Source organism: Hyperolius riggenbachi, chromosome 7 (assembly GCF_040937935.1).
Source record: "Hyperolius riggenbachi isolate aHypRig1 chromosome 7, aHypRig1.pri, whole genome shotgun sequence".
In the NCBI taxonomy this organism is placed as follows: domain Eukaryota; kingdom Metazoa; phylum Chordata; class Amphibia; order Anura; family Hyperoliidae; genus Hyperolius; species Hyperolius riggenbachi.
The window spans coordinates 251,343,714-251,363,474 of NC_090652.1; the positions used below are offsets into that span (position 1 = coordinate 251,343,714).

General features: G+C 41.6%; 1 protein-coding gene across 4 annotated transcripts in view; it reads right to left on the minus strand.

Annotated features, from left to right (window-relative positions):
• Positions 1-19,761, minus strand: part of LOC137524955 (dynein axonemal heavy chain 11-like) — a 378,600-nt gene that overhangs the window by 259,524 nt on the left and 99,315 nt on the right. For all 4 annotated transcript variants that reach the window (XM_068245507.1, XM_068245505.1, XM_068245508.1 and 1 more), the window contains 6 exons: positions 18,622-18,787; positions 16,621-16,723; positions 14,615-14,854; positions 12,418-12,579; positions 8,425-8,618; positions 1,492-1,654 (listed from right to left, as the gene is read on the minus strand). In XM_068245507.1, the coding sequence (XP_068101608.1) occupies positions 1,492-1,654; positions 8,425-8,618; positions 12,418-12,579; positions 14,615-14,854; positions 16,621-16,723; positions 18,622-18,787 (1,028 nt within the window). The remainder of the gene's footprint in view (positions 1-1,491; positions 1,655-8,424; positions 8,619-12,417; positions 12,580-14,614; positions 14,855-16,620; positions 16,724-18,621; positions 18,788-19,761) is intronic.

Consider the following 19,761-nt stretch of genomic DNA (forward strand, 5'->3'; position numbering starts at 1 on the left):
TAGGCAACCACTGTAGAAGCAGGTGGGGAGATTAGACCTGTCCCCACTCAGGATTAAGAAGTCGCTTTCCATTGATCAGAAGAAAAGGGATAACACCCCTCCACCAATGGAGGACTCTGGTATCGTACGAAGAATACAGAGGCGCCAAGAGATTAAAAAGCAGCTAAAATGGTAAAAAAAAATTGCTGAGGAGGGAGTGGTGGACTTACTTCCTTTAAGAAGACTCAAAAACGGTGCAATTCAACGCAGAAAGGAACAAGTGAGGCCGCTGCACACACGGTCTGTAGCCAGGTGGGAACAGGGAAATCAAATGCCAAATCCAGATAATAACTGAAAAGATGTCCCGCTGCATCAGATGGTTGGGTAAATGTAAAAATCCTTTATTCTTTATTCCGTATCGGAGGAAGGTATGGCTCCTTAATCATAGCTTATAGCTATGATTATAGCTATGAATAAGGAGCCATACTTTGCCATGATACACATGAGCTTTTACTTGTACAATATAATGTCGGAATAAAGAATAAAGGATTTCTACATTTACCCAACCATCTGATGCAGTGGGACATTCTTTTCACTTATTATGTGCAATTCAACATCACAGAAATGTATTGATCTATTCCAAAGAAAGTGCAACGTGTTCCACAGGTATCACCCTGCTTCATCAGGCAGTAATATACAGAGTAAATAACAGCAATAAGCGTAGATAACGCCAGACGCCTCTGTGATGATAAGAAGGACAGCAAAACTATGACATGGCAACCATCATCCGGCATCAGTGTTAGTATGGGCTAGTCAGTGTCAGTGTTAGTACCTTCCCAAAACACTACGCTATATTTACCAGATCCCCAAAATTTACAGCAATGATGTCACGCTGGAGCCTCCATGACTCCATCAGGGTTCCTATATGCTCCTGAGGATACTGAATTGTATGTACATATACTGTAGCTGTGACTCTCACTCTCACCAATTCATTCCAGGAAGACAGTGCAGTACATTATATACAGTTGAGTCTCAGTTATCCGGCACAGACAGGGTCAAGTGTGCTTTCTGGTTGCCTGAGACTCAATATTAAAAATAAGTCTAGCTAATACAGTACCATACCCCACTCTATATATACTTACCATGAACTCTGTAATCATTGTACAAATGCAGTAATTGAAATTATGTTAAACTTTGGGGAGCCAGAGAACCCAGTCATTAGCACAACACAGCCTACAAAAACAGCCTAAAAAGTTGTCCTTCACCACTGTGAGTACTGCCGGCAATTTGTGCCGGTTGGTTGAGACTTCTGGTTAGTTGAGTTCTGGATAACTGGAACTCTACTGTACATATCTCCAGAGCTGAAACAGGTATGCATGTGTATAGGTTGCAAGAACCAGGAAACATCTGAAGGAGCAATGTTTTTAACTTGAGATAGACTTAAACTCTCCTATACATTGTGCAAACACCTCTAAGCTTCCAGAGATAGATGAGAGGCTTAGTAAATCTTACCCGGAGATCACTGATGCTGTAACCTTTACGAATCGTCAGTTGGAAGACTTCAAGGGAACTGAGGAAAGCAGCCAAGCGACATAAGCTTTGCTTGCCACTACCTCCAACTCCAATCAGCAGAGCATTTCCATATGGGAACTCCAGAATCCGACTGATGCGGCAGCTGTAATGTCAGAAAGGAAAAATGCCGGTGTGAGAGAACTATGGGAGAACAGAAAGCTGAGATATACAACTGGGTGAGGGCTGAGGGACCGCGGCAGAAGACAGAAATCTGTATGGAGACATAGGAAGCCTGAATAACAAAAGCTGTGGCAAGCAGCGATCCACTTTGATGTGTGAAAAAGCCTGCTTGTAATTTTTTGCTAAGATAAAGTTGAATCTTAAAGCGCACAACCCACAGGAGCACACCACAGATTTACTGTTAGTTTAACAATGATTACTATAGGCTGATATACCTGGGAATATGAGTGCAGTGATCACTGGGGAATAGATTATGCTGCTGTTTCATCTATCCTCCACTTCTCCTAAAGATTATAATCAACCTCTTTTCCAACTCATGTAACCATAAAGGACTTTTTCTTTATGCTATGTACACACCATACAATTTTCTGGCAGATTTACCAGCCAGATCGATTATTTTGAACATTTCCAATCTGAATTTCAATCGATTTTTCCAGATTCCGATTGTTTTTCTGATCGCTGCTAGCAGACTGTAAACAGTAAAAAAAAACCCACAGTTTATTTCTGTGTACAGCGCTGCGATCTATAGCAGCGCTATGCGGGGACAGCTCTGACACTGAGCTGTTCCCTCCATTGGCCACAAAAGTGATCGCCTCCCATTAGGCTGATGCCTAAGAGAGCTGATCACACTAATTGGCTCTCGGGGGGAGGGGGGGGTGGAGGAAAGGTTGATGGGTATTAAAATTTAAAGAAACATTAGCATTTTAATTGAAAAATAATACAATAAAAAAATTAAAAAAACAAACAAACATAGGAGCAGCGATCAGATGCCACCAACATAAAGCTCTGTTGGTGGCAAGAAAAGGAGACAAAATTCATTTGTGTGCTAAATGTTATGGAGTGAGCCCTTAAAGCTGCAGAGCCCGGAATTGTAAAATATAGCTTGAACACTAGGGGGGTGTAAGCCTATGGTCCTCAAGCGGTTAAGGGGCAATAGGTGATGGTTTTTGCCCCCCCCCCTCCCCCACCAAGTGAAGAATACACTATTTTGGCCGTCGTTCATAAACAGGTGTTATAATATTTGATAGTATAGAAGCCTTGTCCCTACTTCATACCCCACAGTCCGCTGCAATGCTTTTGGGGGCTGTAGATAAAAACAAGCTAGCCCTATATTTATTTGTGCTTAGAAGAACACAGAGTGATCGAGAGCCCAATATGGTGTAGTATTGTTAAGTTGGTTGTGGTTTAAAGCAAAAATTCTTAGATATACTCACAAACATGGGTTACCCATAGGCAACCACTTCAAGTGCAGGTGGCGAGTATTAGAACCTGACCCCACTCAGGTTTTTAAGATGTCGCTCTCTGTAGATAGGAAACGGGGTAGCACCCCTCCACCGAGGGTGGAATCAAGATTTCAGCAAAGCTTGGTGTACAGAGGCGCCAGAGTAGAATAAAAACGTTAAAAAACATCTAAAAGAGGGGGATGTTCAGGTGGACTTACCTCCCTCAAAAATATAAAACTCAATTGAGTCACAATATATCAATACAACATTTTTTTTTATTTAACTCCACTTAGTGCAAAGCGTTTCGCAGGTGTGGTCCCGCTTCATCAGGCAAACAGGAGTATAACTCAATGGGTCTAAATGCAGATGTGAGCGCCTCTGTCTAGTGCTAATAAGAGCCCCAGTCACCAGGTGTAGGAAGTAAAGAGCGGGGGAAAAAAATCAGCCACAAGTTCTATCCTACATATTATGAAAGAAAGAGGTACGTCATTGGCTTGCTAAGCTTGAACTGAGACAGCAAGTACAGTACATGTTGTGGACCTGTTGGTCCTTTCTTACATATCAGCTCGCATAACAACCTTGATTGTCAGGTCCCTGCAATGACACTTTAAGGTGCCATGCATCAGGCGATGGATGGGCAGATCAATCATGAAACAGATTTCTCAATTCTTCTCTGATCAAATCTAATCAGAGAGTGCTCTGTAGCCTATCCATACACCCCAGACCGAGGTCCGATAGATTTAACGCAGAAATCTGTTGGACATCGGTCTGGGGTGTATGGACAGGCTTAAATCGGCCTAACAGAACTGCCTTCCTGGCTGCCCCACCAAACATAAAAATGTTCCCCAGGTGTCCGTGCTCCCTAAAATCTCACATGTCCACCAATGCAATCCCTGGCCTCCTCCTCCATCACCACTGTGCTCACTCACAGGCCGGGGCACAGGCACTCACAGTAAAGGCGGACACGGCAGTGACAGCGGATGGGGCCAGGAATCGCACGGATCGACAGGTGAGACTTTTAAAACACTGCACAAGGTCCCATTTTACACTGGGGGGACACTGGCCTGCGGTACGTTGGCCATCGGGGTTATCGTTATTTTCCAGCATGTCTGATTGTGACACAGATTTACCTCTGATTCGATAAAATTATAGAATCGGATGGTCGATTAACCGGAGAAATTGATAGCTGTATGGCCACCTTTAGGCAATGCATTTTAGTAAAGGCCCTTCTCCATTGGCGCAATGCGATTACCTCACTGCAACCGAACTAAAACTAATGCATGTCAATGGTGCAGTTTCTAATTGCATGCTGATTATGCAGTGCGGGAGAGGTGTGATCCAAGAATCTGCAGTATCAGTCCGCATCCGTCTCCCTATACCTCTCATGGCGAACGGAAGTGCCCGTGGTTTGATGCGATGCGGTAGTCGCATCGTATCCCGCTGCTAGTGGAAAAGGGCCCTTAGGCTGAAACCCCATTTTCCTGCGTGGTTTGGAGAGAGGGCACTAGAGTAATTACAAGTAACTTTAAAAAGTACTATAAGAAAAAATGACACAATACAGGAAGGAGAGGGCTCGCACTTCCTCTTGCTTTGTCAGAAGGGTCTATACTTTTGAACAGAGTTGGAATTCACATTTATCTAGCTCATCTCTAGCAGCCAATAGTTTCAGAAAACCCTGATCTGAATGATTGTTCTGTACCAGTGACTGATCCACAGGTTAAGCACTTAAATCAGAAAACCACTAACTTTTTTTAATAGTATTGCTCATATTAGCCTAGGCTGAATTTTGCAAGCATAAGAGAAAAAAGAACTACGGTAGTTTGACTAATGTTCTTGTAAGAAGGTGAAGTTACACTTTAATGAAGGGAAAAATCCTTTACATCTCTTAGAACAAGGCTTCTGCAGCTCCTGGTAATTGCAGGAAAGCATTTCATCCAGGGACTTCCGGGCTGTTTTAATGAAGCAGTGCAGAGAACAATGATTAGGTGCAGAGTGCAGCAACCCACGGCAGCACATGAGATACGTGTGTCAGAGTCAGATCAGTGGAAGATTCACTTTGATTGGCTGCTGTGGGTTGCTGCACTCTGTCCTTTTCGCCGTGAATATTAAGTGAGCCAAAGAGAGTTTTCATGTTAAAGTAGCAGTTGGGTGACAAAGTCAAAAGAAGCAAGTGAAATGCAATGGTCACATTTTCCCATTTTTTAAATGTTTCCACTGTGAAGTGGAGAGTGACTCTAATGTAAGGATGACCGCTGTGCTTCAGAATCTTTTAACACTTGAGATATTAAAGATGGCGGTGCAAGGGTTAATGCTGATCTGTTGATGCCCCCCCCCCCCCATTGTTTTTCATATAATTTATCCATAAAAAAATGACATAGTAGGAGCGTGAGCAGAGTAGTGGGGCTATCAATCATTTTGTAGAGAATAGAAAAGTCCAAAAGTAGCTGAGCAATAGGGATGTCACTGCATATTACAACTCATGGAGAAGCATGTGATCATTTTGTTCAGCTGACAGTTCTGTTAGGTTCTGAATTGCTGGTCATGATCATGAAGGAAGTTAAACATGGAAGGAAGTCTTCACAGTAAATCAGAACCTTTCAATCAGCTGATCAAACTGATAACGTGATTCTCCAAGAGTTCTCCTAAGTTCTCCTAAGCATTGCCATCCTTGCTGAGCAATAGTTTGATAGATTTTTTTTAAAGGATCTGTCTGGAATCTGAGATCTTGCAGTGCTTTGATTGCAATTCTCATTGATTTTCAATTGGCGATTGAATATTTGATTGTTTTGCAAAATCAAGCCAATAAACCTGATCACCAATGCAAAATTACTGCTTAATATTTGTCCTATACTGAAATGTCTGAAGGTAACATAGCCCCATTTTTACCAGGCAGGTGCAGCACAGATCAATGTCTCATTTGCACCCTCTGCCCATTATTCTGCTAATAGCCAATGAAATGCCACCGTATAGGAACTGTTCAGTAAGCAGACTGTGTATAAAAGACTGTAAAGCCAGCTTCACACTGGGGCCCATATGCCATTACAATTTTCTCCTGAGTTTTCTCCTAGGTGATATTTTTAAACTTGTCAATAAAATGCCTTTGAAGCCACAAGAAAGTGTAATGAATAGCGGAGAGGCCGGCGCGGTGGTGAGCGGCATGGCGGCCGTATCCGCGTCTCAGCCGGCGGCCTCCGCCGCGCGGTTACATGTTGGAGTTTTGCCTGGTCCCTCAGTCGCACATAGACTGAGGGCTACACGCGCGCGCACGCCAGGCAACAGGACCTTTATGCAGGTAGTAGGGGAGTCAGCTGATCAGCCGGTCAGCTGACTCCAGTAGTGCTCCGGATTGGCTGAGTGACTGGGGCGGCACTGTGAGCGCTCTGAGTATATATAGGACCTGCCTGTCAGTTGCTCTTTGTCTGCTGTTGCATATGCTACGTGTTAGCACTCAGACCCTTAGTCAGATCCGAAAGTGTGCTAGAACCAGCAGGAGCTGGGGATCCACACTAAGCCAGATTCTGTTGATAGCTTAAAATACTAATTGAATTGTATTATTTGTTATGACCTTCTGCTAGCCTTGACTACTCTTCCGTCTTCGGATTCTGTGCCTATGCCTGATCCAGTTGCCGACCTAGCTTATACCTCACTCTGATTCAGTCTTCTGTCTTTGTACCCTATCTGTCCGTGTGTTGCCGAACCTGCTTGTCTGACTTTTCTGCCCTCACCAGTGAGCTTAGTTCTGGTGAGGGATTCTCAGTTTAGTAATCACCTGCTCCTCAGGTTGATAGCTGCAGTATAGTCTGATTCACCTGCTCCTCAGGTTGATTGCTGCAGTATAGTCTGAATCACCTGCTCCTCAGGTTGATAGCTACAGTATAGTCTGAATCACCTGCTCCTCAGGTTGATAGCTGCAGTACAGTCTGAATCACCTGCTCCTCAGGTTGATAGCTGCAGTACAGTCTTAATCCCCTGCTCCTCAGGTGACTAACCTCTACAGTACAGTCCTCATCACCTGCTCCTCAGGTGATCAGAGACTGCAGTACAGTTTGATCTCCCGCCCCTCAGGTGATCATCTGCTGCAGTACAGTCTGAATCACCCGCTCCACGGGTGATCAGTATTCATTGTCCTACTGTGCTTCATCCGCTCCTCGGGTGAACCGATCACTAAATTCATCCGTGTCTCCAGCCTGCTGGAGTACTGATTCCAGTGTTCTATAGAGATACCTCCCTCTACCAGCTCCTCTAGGATAGTGGGTATCTCTAACTTTTTACTGTTGCACCAAACACTTATATCACACCTGGGTGTCCTGTGCCTTGCTATACTTGCATTATTGGTGATTCTGCAGATCACCACATAATCAGGTATAACATCTGTATTATTGGTGATACTGCAGATCACCAATAATCAGAAAATCTGTTCTTGCTGACACCGATCGTTACAGAAAGCAAGAAAATACTCAAAATAATTTTGATAGAACTTTTTAATCTACTTTTTGGTACTGTTAAAAACTACTGGAAAGTTATTTTAAATCAAAGATGGAAAATTATCTTCTAGGAGAAAACTGAGATGAAAAAGTGAATTGCATATAGGCCAGGGTGTTACATTGGATTTGTTTTATAATGTGCACAGGACGCAACACAAAGTTCACAATCCCTTTCCCCCCTCCATAGGTGCAGGACACTGCTTCGCTTACCTGCTCTCAGCATTCCAGCGATGGGCTTTCTATCTGCCAATCCAGCATCCTGTATCCTTGGCTACAGCAGTGCCTCATGTGACCTTTTACGTGCTGTAACATCACATGAGGCATCGCTGTAGTCAAAGAGGAAGTAGGTGCAGAACATACCCAGCATCCTGGGGATCAGAGATGGGATGCTGCGAGTCAACAAGGAGGGGATGCTGTCTGCAATGCACAGCCCAATGGGCTTGATTCACAAAGCTGCGCTGCTACAGCAGCACTGCTTAATGAGTGCAGAGAGTGTTATAATTGGCTCTGCACACTATGCAGACATAGCGCGCATAGTGAAATTATGCTGTGATTAGCTATTGTAAAGGGCGCTTTGTTACTCTTAACGAGCGCTCCACTGAACCAGGCCACCTACAGGGCCAATCAAAGTGCAGGAATCATGTACTTTGAAGCTACTCGACCCACCGGGCTCCCGGGCGGGTTCAGTGCAGCGCTCGTTAAGAGTAACAAAGCGCCCTATAAAATAGCTAATCACACAGCATAATTTCCCTGCACACGCTATGGCTGCATAGCGTGCACAGCCAATTATAACACTCTCTGCATCCCTAAAGCTGAGTTGCTGTAGCAGCGCAGCTTTGTGAATCAAGCCCAATGTGTCTCTCCTCTCTGCCCAGCTTTGCACACACACATCGGTGGTGGGTTGTTCCTCATAATGTATTGCTTCAGTTGGCAACAAGTCTTAAGCTGGCGCTGCCTCCTCCTTAACAATGCTTAACAGGACTCACATATGTTGGATGGCTTCTTCAAACAGAACCAGATTCATGGCAGCATGGATCTCATTGTAGTGCTCCAGAGCATCTGTAAGAATTCTTGTCAGCTTCTCCCAGTCTGATATAGGGAAATAACGTGGCTCTCCAATACCGTGGGCAAAGTGCGAGTAAACTAGCGGCTTACTGATGAGCACTTGCTCATCTATACCCTGCAGAGAAAAGGACACAATAACAGTTTAAAAATTGCATACATATACACAGTACACACACAGTATATACACACCACATATGTATTTTTCTCATCTAGAACTATGACAACGTAATGTAATGGCCAAATAGATCCATTTACTTTAATTCCTCATCTGAAGAACATCAGAAACACAAAGGCAGCACATAAAAGTAAATGCAAAATAGTGTGGGGGTGGTGCTATCCCTACCCACTCTGCTGCCCACATCTGCAGAGGACTGACTTTTTCGCAGCACCTGGCATTCACTACATTACCTATCTTGCCATATACATTGTCTTACAAACTGGAAACTTTTTATCTGTGAAAATTTCCTAGAATAAATTAGTAGCAGTGCATGTGACCTTGGCACTGACAGCTTGCCTCTGACACTGGCGATTATAGTTTGCTGACCCACAGTGCCGATATGAATGATTTCTCTCTCACAGACACTAAGCTTTGACCCCCAGACTATATATAACCCTATTCACTACACCTAGTGCCAAACTAACTCAACCAGCCACCCTCAGCGCTTATCTTTCTTTCTAGAATGTACCTCAAACTAGTTCAAACCACTTTAGCAGGTAATTCACTTTAAGGCAGGGAACACACTTGTCTATGTTTTTTGCGCGTTTTTCTGCATTAATTCTCTGCACTTCATGTGTGTTTGTATGCAGAAAAATGTGCACGTTTTTTTACAGTAGATAATGTAATTGATAGAGAAAACTGACAAAATGTGCAGAATTATGCTGCAGGATGTCAGTTTTTCTCTGCAAATGAAAAACACATTAAGTGTGAACTGGTCCATTAATTAACATGAGTTCTCAGTTTTTCTGTGCAGAAAACGAGCATGAAAACAGTCAAGTGTGTCCCCTGCCTAACTGTTCCCATTGGTGCTTACTGTTAACCACCACTGCTATGCCTAGCCCTAAAGAGGAACTTTAGGGAAAAACTGGAAAAATAAATCAATACATTGCAAAGTGAGAAGTTATAAAATAGAAGCGAGATCAAGAAATTATTGATATTCGCCATATAATTTGATCATGTAGTTTGATCCATAATCAGCCTGCATGTAATCATCTTTACTACTGGCAGACAAGAAAAAAACTCGACAGCACTGCCATTAACTGTAACCACACCCCATAACAATGTGTTAGGCTATAAGGTCGTTTTTTTATAGATATACATACTGTATGCACAGAAGGAGATACTAGTTGCTTGGAAGTTGGAAACAGACGTTATTTCCCACAATGCAACGAGGTTTACAAGCAGCACTCTGTCAGGACCTAGGGCCAGACATCACACTGAGGGAGAAGTTTCACCACAATATGAGCCATACAGACCCCCCTGATGATCCGTTTGATAAAAGGTAAAGATTTCTCATGGGAGAAGGGGTATCAGCTAATGATTAGGATGAAGTTAAATTCTTGGTTACAGTTCCTCTCTAACCTTCCCACCTGGTCTCTTACCTTAACCATCCTAAGTAATGCCTGATCTGAACAGCATCCTACTAATACCTAACTTTTACTACTCCCAATACCTAACTTTAACTCCCCTTCCAATGTATATCACTAACTAATTACCCCCTGAGATTAGACTGACTAGACTAGAGTATAATCTCAGTGCAGGTCTGGTGCTGATGATATTGGCTCTGCTGGCCCAGATGCTGAATGGAGTCTGTTTGAGGAGCAGCAGGTGTTGGCCTAGGCTAGGCAAGATCTGTCACCAAGATGAAACAAGTGTTGGATCAATCTGCTTTCTCCACATTTTCATTGCTTTCTATTCATATGCCCATTGCCCACCTCATGTTTCATGTAACTTAAAACTTCTCTCTTTTCTTATCTTCTTGCCTTATCACACAACTAAGGCACTTCTACCATGCTGCACATTTAGAGCCCTTCTGTTTAGGAAGATTTATATATCTGACTCTCCAAACAGATTTCTTTCAGTACATCGCCTTGTTTTCTACAGCACTACTGATTCTGCCTAATCTAGCTTATTTTCTGTATTTCACCCTTTCTTCTTAGCCCACAAGCTCTATGGCAGAGTTTTATCCCTTATATCTCTGTGTAATATGTGTTATTGTTACAGTCCTTGCACTCTAATGAATGATTTCATTTTCAGCTGTTTCCTACTAACACAGATGAAGTTTGCCTTCTGGCTTGTTAGATTATGTCAATAATAACAATCTGGTAGTTTCGCTATCTCCTCATATTGTACAGATTTGAACTGCGTTATTTACGAGTGATAAAAGTTACGTTTAAAGGGATCAACCGCTATTTCCATTTATAAGAAAGGAAGTGGTTGTTTATAATGATACTGGCCTTTCCTGGAATTTGCGTACATACAACATTAGATCCCGCCGTCTCATCTCATCATAGGCACTACCTGCAGTGACCAGGATTGGCTATGTTTGGCGGTTCCGTGTCCTCCTATAGGGGTCAAAACATGACACGACGACCGAACAATGGGAAGCTCCACTGCAGGTAGCCAAATGCTCGCTTACCGTGCCGTGTGAACCAGACCTTGTGCAGGAGGGTGCTCTCACAGCAATTATTTTGTAAAGAGCTTTAGAGAGGAAGAGAGCAAAAGGGACACAGGAACTTCTAAGTGCAGCAATATTGACTACTTATGGGGTGCGCTTCAAGAGTTACGCTAATGTTCACTTAATCACAGCAAAACATCTAGCAGGGAAATTGCCCAGTGGCCACTTGGGTATTGGGTATCTGATCAGTTGCACTTCAAGCTGTAGTGGGGGCTACAGTGACTATTCAAAACTAGACTAAAAATATACAAAAAAAACCTGGTAAAACTGGAATGGAGGGGCCAGGGAAGGGGTAAAATAGTGAAAGCATTAGAAAGAAGGGCATTACCTCCTGTAATGAGATTAGCTGGAAGAAGTAGAGTTGAACATTTTACTGGCAAACACAATGCATTTCTTGGAACTTAACCCACATCTTCAGGTACAGCGCCCACTGGCTGACTGTGGTATGTATGAGACAGGCAGAGGGTATTGTACCTGAAGAAATGCTCTTAGTTTTGCAAATGCATTGTGTTTATGCCAAATTTCTAATTAAGTTTTCGGCTGTACTTTTCCATCTAACCCCACCACAGGAAGTAAGTGTACTACTTAACCTCCTTTTCAATGTTTGAACTATTTTATCCATTAACCTATCACTGCATATCTATTGAGTGTTTTATACATTTTATTCATCATGTTAATTTTATCACTGTCATTACCAATTGTATAATTTGTTTTTGTATCATTCTTTGTATTTTGTCACTAATTATGTATCTTGTATTTTGGTGTACACCATTGTCTGTATTATTATGTATCTCATGTTTGTTTCTTACTTTGTACAGCGCCACAGAATATGTTGGCGCTTTATAAATCAATAATAATAATAAATACTAAAGTCGATCTAAACTCTTCCACAGGAAAGAAAAAAAACACAGAGAAACCCACCCTGTGTGTATTTAGAGATAACAGCCTAATTATACTTTATCTGCTAGTAATGAGCTACTGTAATTCGACCTGCCAGCTCTGTTTGATCTGTGCCGTAGTGTGTCTTTCAGACAGGTTTTATGTAAACACAGAAGGTTAACTCTTTATGTGCTCACATGAAACCAGGAAGTAACCACTGCAGAATATCAGAAGGAGTTATGTGGGCCATAACAAATAATTTTTTTCTTTAAAGGTTATTATGCTGTTGCTTATCTTTTAGAACTGAGGGGAAGTTTTAGGGTTAGGTCGGCTTTAAGGACGTATAATTCATATAATTACCTCAAAAAATCGCTTTGCTGTATCAATAAGCACTTTTTTGAAGTGTTCAATATCTTTCTCTTCCATGAGTTTGTCTGAGTAGACTCTGCAGGACTCATGGAGCCACAAGTGGACTAAGTCACTGGAGAAACGAACACACTCGGGAGAAGCAAGGAGCATTCCCTGAAAAACAGCATAGCATAGTTATATATAGGGAAATGGCCTACATGACAAAAGTATATTTTGTAACATTTGACATTCAGAACAACTTTCTTTTAGCAAAGGTTTATTAAAAAAAAACATCCTAACAGTGTTGCAAAATATCATAGAAGAGTGATATACGGCAAGGTCATGATGAGTCTTATGAACTATCGTGCCTTATTTATTTCTCAACAGTGCAGTTTATACATCTGGTCCCTTAAAGCACTCTATGCAAAACTATATATTGTACCAAAACCTGCAAGGACAACTGCAGTGTCAGAGAGGTGTAACAAAGGGGAGAGGACCATTCTGTCAATGATTACTACTATTCAAAGCATAAGAGGTGATCTTTACCAACATAGCACCAATGTCATCTGGTCCGGGGGCACCAGTGCGGTCTTAAGTTTTGCATGCCAAATGACTACGCCACTGTTTACATCACTTCCCAAGCAATAAAAAAAAAGATCACTCAAAAATAGGTGTTCCTAATTAAAGCGGACCCAAACCAATCATTTTTTTAATTCAAAATATTTAGTTGCACCACTCTGACACATACAAAGATAAATAAACACTCCTTCAAGCCTATTAGCATTTCAGTGCATGCTTTTCACCCTTCTCTTTCCATAACTTGGGTTACACAGGTGGCAGCCATTAGCAATTCCTCCTTTCCCGGACACCTCCTACTCCACCAGTTTTTTTCTGTCCCGGCAATATGAAAGGGAGGGGTTCTTCCAATAAATGTAAAATTTTATATTTGTCATCATGCAGCTGAAAAAAAGGCTGCTATTTATTATTATAAGTTAGAAAATAGATTTTATTTCTGAAATCTTGTATTTTTAATTTGGGTCCACTTTAACTTAACTTCCATATTACTTTGCTATATTTTTAGCAGGTTTTGCATGTTGTGTACTGTTCTATAGGTTTTATACACTGTGATAGGGTGAGAAAAAAATTGTTGTGAATGGACCCCAACACAGAAAGGCATAAGGCATCATATTATCATACATATTCAACACGTACTACTGGATGAACTTTATCAGACATCCAAAAGAACTTTCAACACTTAATGGAGCACTATCATAAAAAAAAAATTAAAATACACTTATATGCATACATATAAAATATACATTTGTGTCAGAGTTAAATGAACCATGATTTACTTTTTTCCTGTGTTGCCTGCACTAACAGTAGGTAGTAAAAATCCGAAAAAATCTGACAGGTTTTGAGCTAGTCCATCTCCACATGGGGGATTCTTTATTTTCCAAAGCACTTACAGAATGGTACTTGCTCAGTCCAGCTGACAAAATTAATGTCTTTTGAATAGATCTTTTCTAGAGAGTGCTTTTGTAACTAAAGGAAATACTGAAAGTCCCCCATGAGGGGATGGGCTAGTCCAAAACCTTTCAGATTTGTCAAGCAAACACATCAGCAAAATAATGAAAATCACAGGAACTCTCCTATACTAGTTCAATGAGATCTTTCCTGATCACAAAAGTCCTGCATGCTGCATTTTTTTCTACATTTTCTCTTTGCATCCAGTAAAATCGCAGCAAAATCACATTGTAAAATCACAATAACGTCTATGGAAAATTGCATTGTGATTGCGTTGTGCAATTTTTAGTGTAAAACAGCCCTTAATAAGCTCTTCTGTATGTTTACATGTATTTACAGTTTTGTTATAATGAGATGAAATTGTCGGGAATGGACACAGAGGCCATGGCATAGGTTAAAAGGGGTTGAAAGGGAGGAGAAATAGCATCTTGTTTTATTAACTCATTTCTCATTATTTCTTATCTATGCTCCCAAAAAAACAGAAAAAATATTACAGTATATTGTAATTTAGGCTTATTTATTTTCATATGATGTCTATGTTTTTAGGTGTAATTGGACATGGGGAATCAAGGTCATGGTGGAGGTACAGGAGAAGCATAATTGACCATCTAGCTCAGTTTTCTATAACTTGCCTAAACAGTCAATTTAGAACTGTTAAAAATAAAGTTTGAAAATAATCTCTTACCTGAAAAATATGGGTCAGATCCCTCAGATTAAATATGTAATGGAATCTTATAGCAGTTGGCAGGAAATTCTGGGTCATTTTGTGATGGAGACTAATAGCAGCTTGTATCAGTGTAGAGAGAGACTTGACTACACTGTAGCTGAAACCGCCATGTTGGAAATGGGCACTTATGATCCTGCTGTAGATAGTAGTTAATGCATCTGATCCAGGAAAGTGCACACCGAAGACAGAGAAGTGTCTCTAAAAAGAAGAATACAAATTGCAAACAAATATGTCAATTAATTGTCAGCGTGTTTTAGATTTAATCATAGTTTTATTGAGATCGGACTCTACAATTATCAGTAATCAGTCCCGGAGTGCTGCTGAGGCAGTTAGCAAATCCCTCTCTTACCTAGAAAATGTTAACTTGGTACCGCCCCTTCCCCCTCCCAGAGCTCAACATTCAACCTTCTCCAGCATTTCTTCAGACATGTTTCTGGCTCTAATTACTAAAACATATATATCAGAAAGCCTCTGTCTGGGCCCCTGATCCTGCTGGTTAGATATTGCCTAACATGAAACATTCTTGAGCACTTATATCAGTAGAGGTTATAGGTAGCCCAACCCACTCCGTGTCGGCTTGAGGGGCATAAAGAGATGATTTGCATGGTCAGGAGTGATGCATCATAAGAAACCACACTTTCTCACTTAAAGGACATCTAAAGAGAAGAAAAAAAAACAGTTTAAAACTTACCTGGTGCTTCTTGCAGCCACCTGGAGTCATCCTGTGCTCGTGCCTTCCTTCTGACCCCCTCCGGCCAGCAGCGGCGCCCCCCACAAATCTGACTGGCCACGAGCCTCCTCACTACATCCCTGTGCACGGCAGTGTTCTGCACATGAGGAGTACAGGAAAATCGCTACTGTGCATGTAGAAAATAAGTGTGCGCGCGGCTTGGGGCCGTGCATGCGCAGTTGCCTCCAACTAGCCATGACCGGCCAGCTTTGAGGGGCTTTCCGCTGCTTGCTGGAGGGTCTCTGAAGGATGGTGCATGCACCGGATGACTCCAGGGGGCTGCAAGAAGCACCAGGTAAGTTAAACTGCTTTTTTTTTTGCTTAAAGGACAACCAAGGTGACATGTGACATGATGAGATAGACATGTGTATGTACAGTGCCAAGCACACAAATAACTAAGCTCTGTCCCTTTTTTCTTTCTCTTCTTGAAAGAGTTAAACATCAGGTATGCAAGTGACAGTTTCTGTCCGGGCTGGGACCGGGTCGGACTTGGTCAGACTATACATAACCCTCACTGATAAGTAATTACAGCCATGAAATATTTTCCTGCCAGTAAATGGCGTCCGAGAGCAGGAAAAAGATAAAATGGGTCAATAATTCAATGATTTGAGCTCTCGCATACTTCAATGAAGGTGTCATTGAGCAGAGATAATGAAACAGTAAAAACTTAAAAGCTATATTTAAATATATAAAAAATTATGTGGGATAGCTAAAAAAGTCATTTTAGGAGAAGGAGGATAGATACAATTGTTTTTCTCATCAGGTTATTTTGACCTCGGATGTCCTTTAAAGCTGAATTGTTGCAAATAATGCAAAAAAACAAATTATACTCATAAGAATAACGGTCTCTGATGGGCATATGTACTGTTGTCCTGCTTTTCACCCTCCCTTAGTGAAATCTTCAGAAAGTAATCTACAAGTCACATATTTTTAGTCCAGCCACACATGTTTCAATATTCACCCTAATAATGGCAGATGTAGTTCAGCTACTGCTGCTGAGTGTCAAAGGTTCTGCATTCCTGACACAAATTAATCTTCTTAGAAAGTGCCGGCTGTAATGTGCAGAGAAAACTACTGGTGCCATAAAAATGCGATTTATTCTAGAAACATGAACTGACCTTCCCCCCCCCAGTCGCTGTGGTTACTATAGATCACATACGTGACAGGTCAAGTCATGCATCAAATGTAATGCCTTGTACAGTAAAGAAAAGTGACACGCTGAATGATAGATTACCTGCAGACGAGGATTAATGGAAAAACTTCCAGCGGTGGGATTCATGCATGTTATGTATTGGCAGTTGTGTATTTCTTTAGCTACCAATTTCTGTCTGTCATACCTGCAGTAATCACATAAACACAAATACTGACTCATGTGGCGTCAGGTTCAATGATCCTATCCTATTTACTGCTCTATTATTATTATCTGCAAACAGGCAGCTCATGATAACAGACTTAACAGTGTGAGGTTTTCTATGCATTTTTTTTTCTGCTGTGGTCAAAGCGCAGGCATTTACTTTGTGGATATTCTGCAGAGAAACATGATCAGGAGTCATAGGCATAACAACAGGGGTATTGGCCTGGGGCAAGTGCACTCCAATTCCACTGCCTCACAGACTCATTGCATATATTTAGGAGAATAACTACTCTCCTTTCTTGAAGGTGACATCAGGGTAGGACACACCATTTTATATACTGGACCATTTTCTTGTCGGCCTTTACTCCCTTTACTCTAACCAGGCAACTTTCAATACATTCCACTAAAGCAAAAAACATATCTTCTTCTTTCTTAATAATATATCTCACAATGTAAACACATTCATAAAAGGAGGTTTCTGTTTGTTTGCTTAACCTTTTTGGGACTTTCAGGCTCTAGTCCCTTCATGGCCCTTTCACACTGGGGCGGTGTGGTGCATCAAATTGACGCAGTGCTATCACAGTCTACCGCAACCCTATGAGGAAGTTCATACTTCCCACGGTTGTGGTACGCTGCACCGGAAGCCCCTAATCTACTTCCTGCTTGGCTGGTGGACAGACAGGGAACACCTCATACTAACGCGGTGTTCCCTAAAGGCCTGTTTCTTGCAGTGGGTGCAATGCACCGCATCGCTGCTGCCAGTTTGCAGTGTGAAACTGGCCTCAGGGATACAGGAGGCGACATGATGAGACAGACATGTGCATGCGCAGTGCTAATCATACAAATAACTAGGCTGTGTTCCTTTTTTCTTTTTCTGCCTGAAAGAGTTAACATTTAGTGAGGCTTTAGAAATTGAAGAATTTGAAGTGATGGTGGCTAATAAAAGTCTGGGAGCCTAGGGTCTTTCTCCAACACTACATTTTAATCTGTGGTCAAGGCAGGAATTATACTTTTTCCAAGCATAGACCACCTTTCTTTTGGTTCTCCTACCATTTGCAACCTCCCTTAGATATGTAGCCACCACGCACTGCATTTAGAGCAGCCACCCTCCCAGTCCATGTGCAGCTCTGTCTTCCATGTGTAACATTTATGTACAGTACCTGCTCTCTTCCATGTACAGCTCTCTTGCATAGGAGCTCCCCTCTTCCATGTGTTGCTCCCCATATGCAGACTGTCCAGCTAGCCCCTTATGGAGCACCTGTACTAGGTCTGGACCTCTGTGGCTTTTCTAGGAATCCAGCCTTGTGTATAGTCCAACAAATTGTGTTGTGTGCATCTCAAAGTAGCCCTGCTGAACAGTTAGTGGATTCAAAGATGACATTGTTGAAGTGTATAACTTAGATATGGCTCACCAGTCTGTAAGCATATCTCCTTACACATTTACAAAACTCTCTTGAATTTAGTAGTGTTATTTCTTTTAGATTAGCAAGCCCATATCTGAGTAATGACCTGAATTACTGGAATACTTTTTACATGTGACTCATGCTTAATTACCAACAATCATAAACTGGTTTGTGAATATAATGCAGTGAACAATGATCATGAGTCACAGCCATAACCACAGGAAATGTGGTCCCGGTGCATGGGGAAACTGGGACTGGACTCTAAATATGATCTTCAGGGGAATAAAAAAAACATGTTTTTTATAGATTGTTCCATTCATTTTTAGATGGAGTGACAGGCAATGCAAGACTGAGTGGTCAATGAAGACTTTCACAGAAAGTATTTTGTCTTTATATTCTCACACTATTTATGAATGTAATGAGAAGACCTGTAAGGATGACATACCTGCTGATAATAAGGTAGTTATGAAATACTCACCAATGACTGTAATCTAAATGTTGTCTGATTAATGTGTGCGGCTGCACTGTACTGTATGCATCCACTTCTGGCATGTTCAGATCATCTATAAAGTAGATCAGTTTTTTGGTTCCAGGTGGGGAATAGTTTCGCCCAGCTCTCTTTTCCAAGGGCTTCTCCAGGACACCTTTTTAAAGGGGAAGGGATAAATGTCAACCAATGTTTAAGAATTGGTGCAGATAAAGAGACACAACTCTTACAGTGCCCCTGAAATGCAGTATAAAAATGTATGTAGTCCATGGCTTCATGAAATGATATGAAAGTAAAAAGTATAGTAAAACCATTCCTATACCAATATTGTTCCTGTGGACAAAGGACAATATTGTGAGTAGAGCCATCTAGTGGAAAATATTAGAGTAAAATAAAAATACATTACAAAATACATCCCCTATAGTTATTAACCTCTTCTGCCCCCTCCCCCATAGTTACCAAAATAAACTGCTTGTAAAAAAAAAAGCCAAAGTGATTTCATTTTTTTTTTAAATACATCAATAGTTTACATTAGGGATTCAGCTTTTTTTTAATATGTATGTCTTGAGGGTATATTACTGTTTTATGTACAGTAACAGTGTTTATAGTAAAACTTTAGGGGATGAAATTGGAGAAATTGTGTTTTTTCATTTTTTACCTTGTTTATCCCTTTAAAATGCATAGAAAATAAAGTAATAACTGAAAACAAATATCAACCTGTAACGATTGTGGAATTCTCTCCGTGGTCAGCGCACAGGATGTGCGCTGACACTGCGGAAATCCTCCACAAGCGTATAATTTGAGAGAACCCAGCAAAAGGAGAGAGAGTAAAGCAACAGAGTGTATGTGTGTCCACCAATCTAGTCGCCACCCAGCGACGATGAACACACAACCATGAAAATCAGGTGAGAAGGCAATCGCAAGGGATGGCGATTGCTAACAGCGACACAAGACTGAATAAGCACAGAGGAGGATTGTATGTATGTCCACCAATCTAGTCGCCAACCTGCGACGGTGGACATACAACAGAGGAAACCAAGTGAGAACGCAATCGCAAGAGAAGCGATTGCGAATGAGAATGAGCACAGGGACAGAATGTATGTGTGTGCACCAATCTAGTCGCCAACCCGC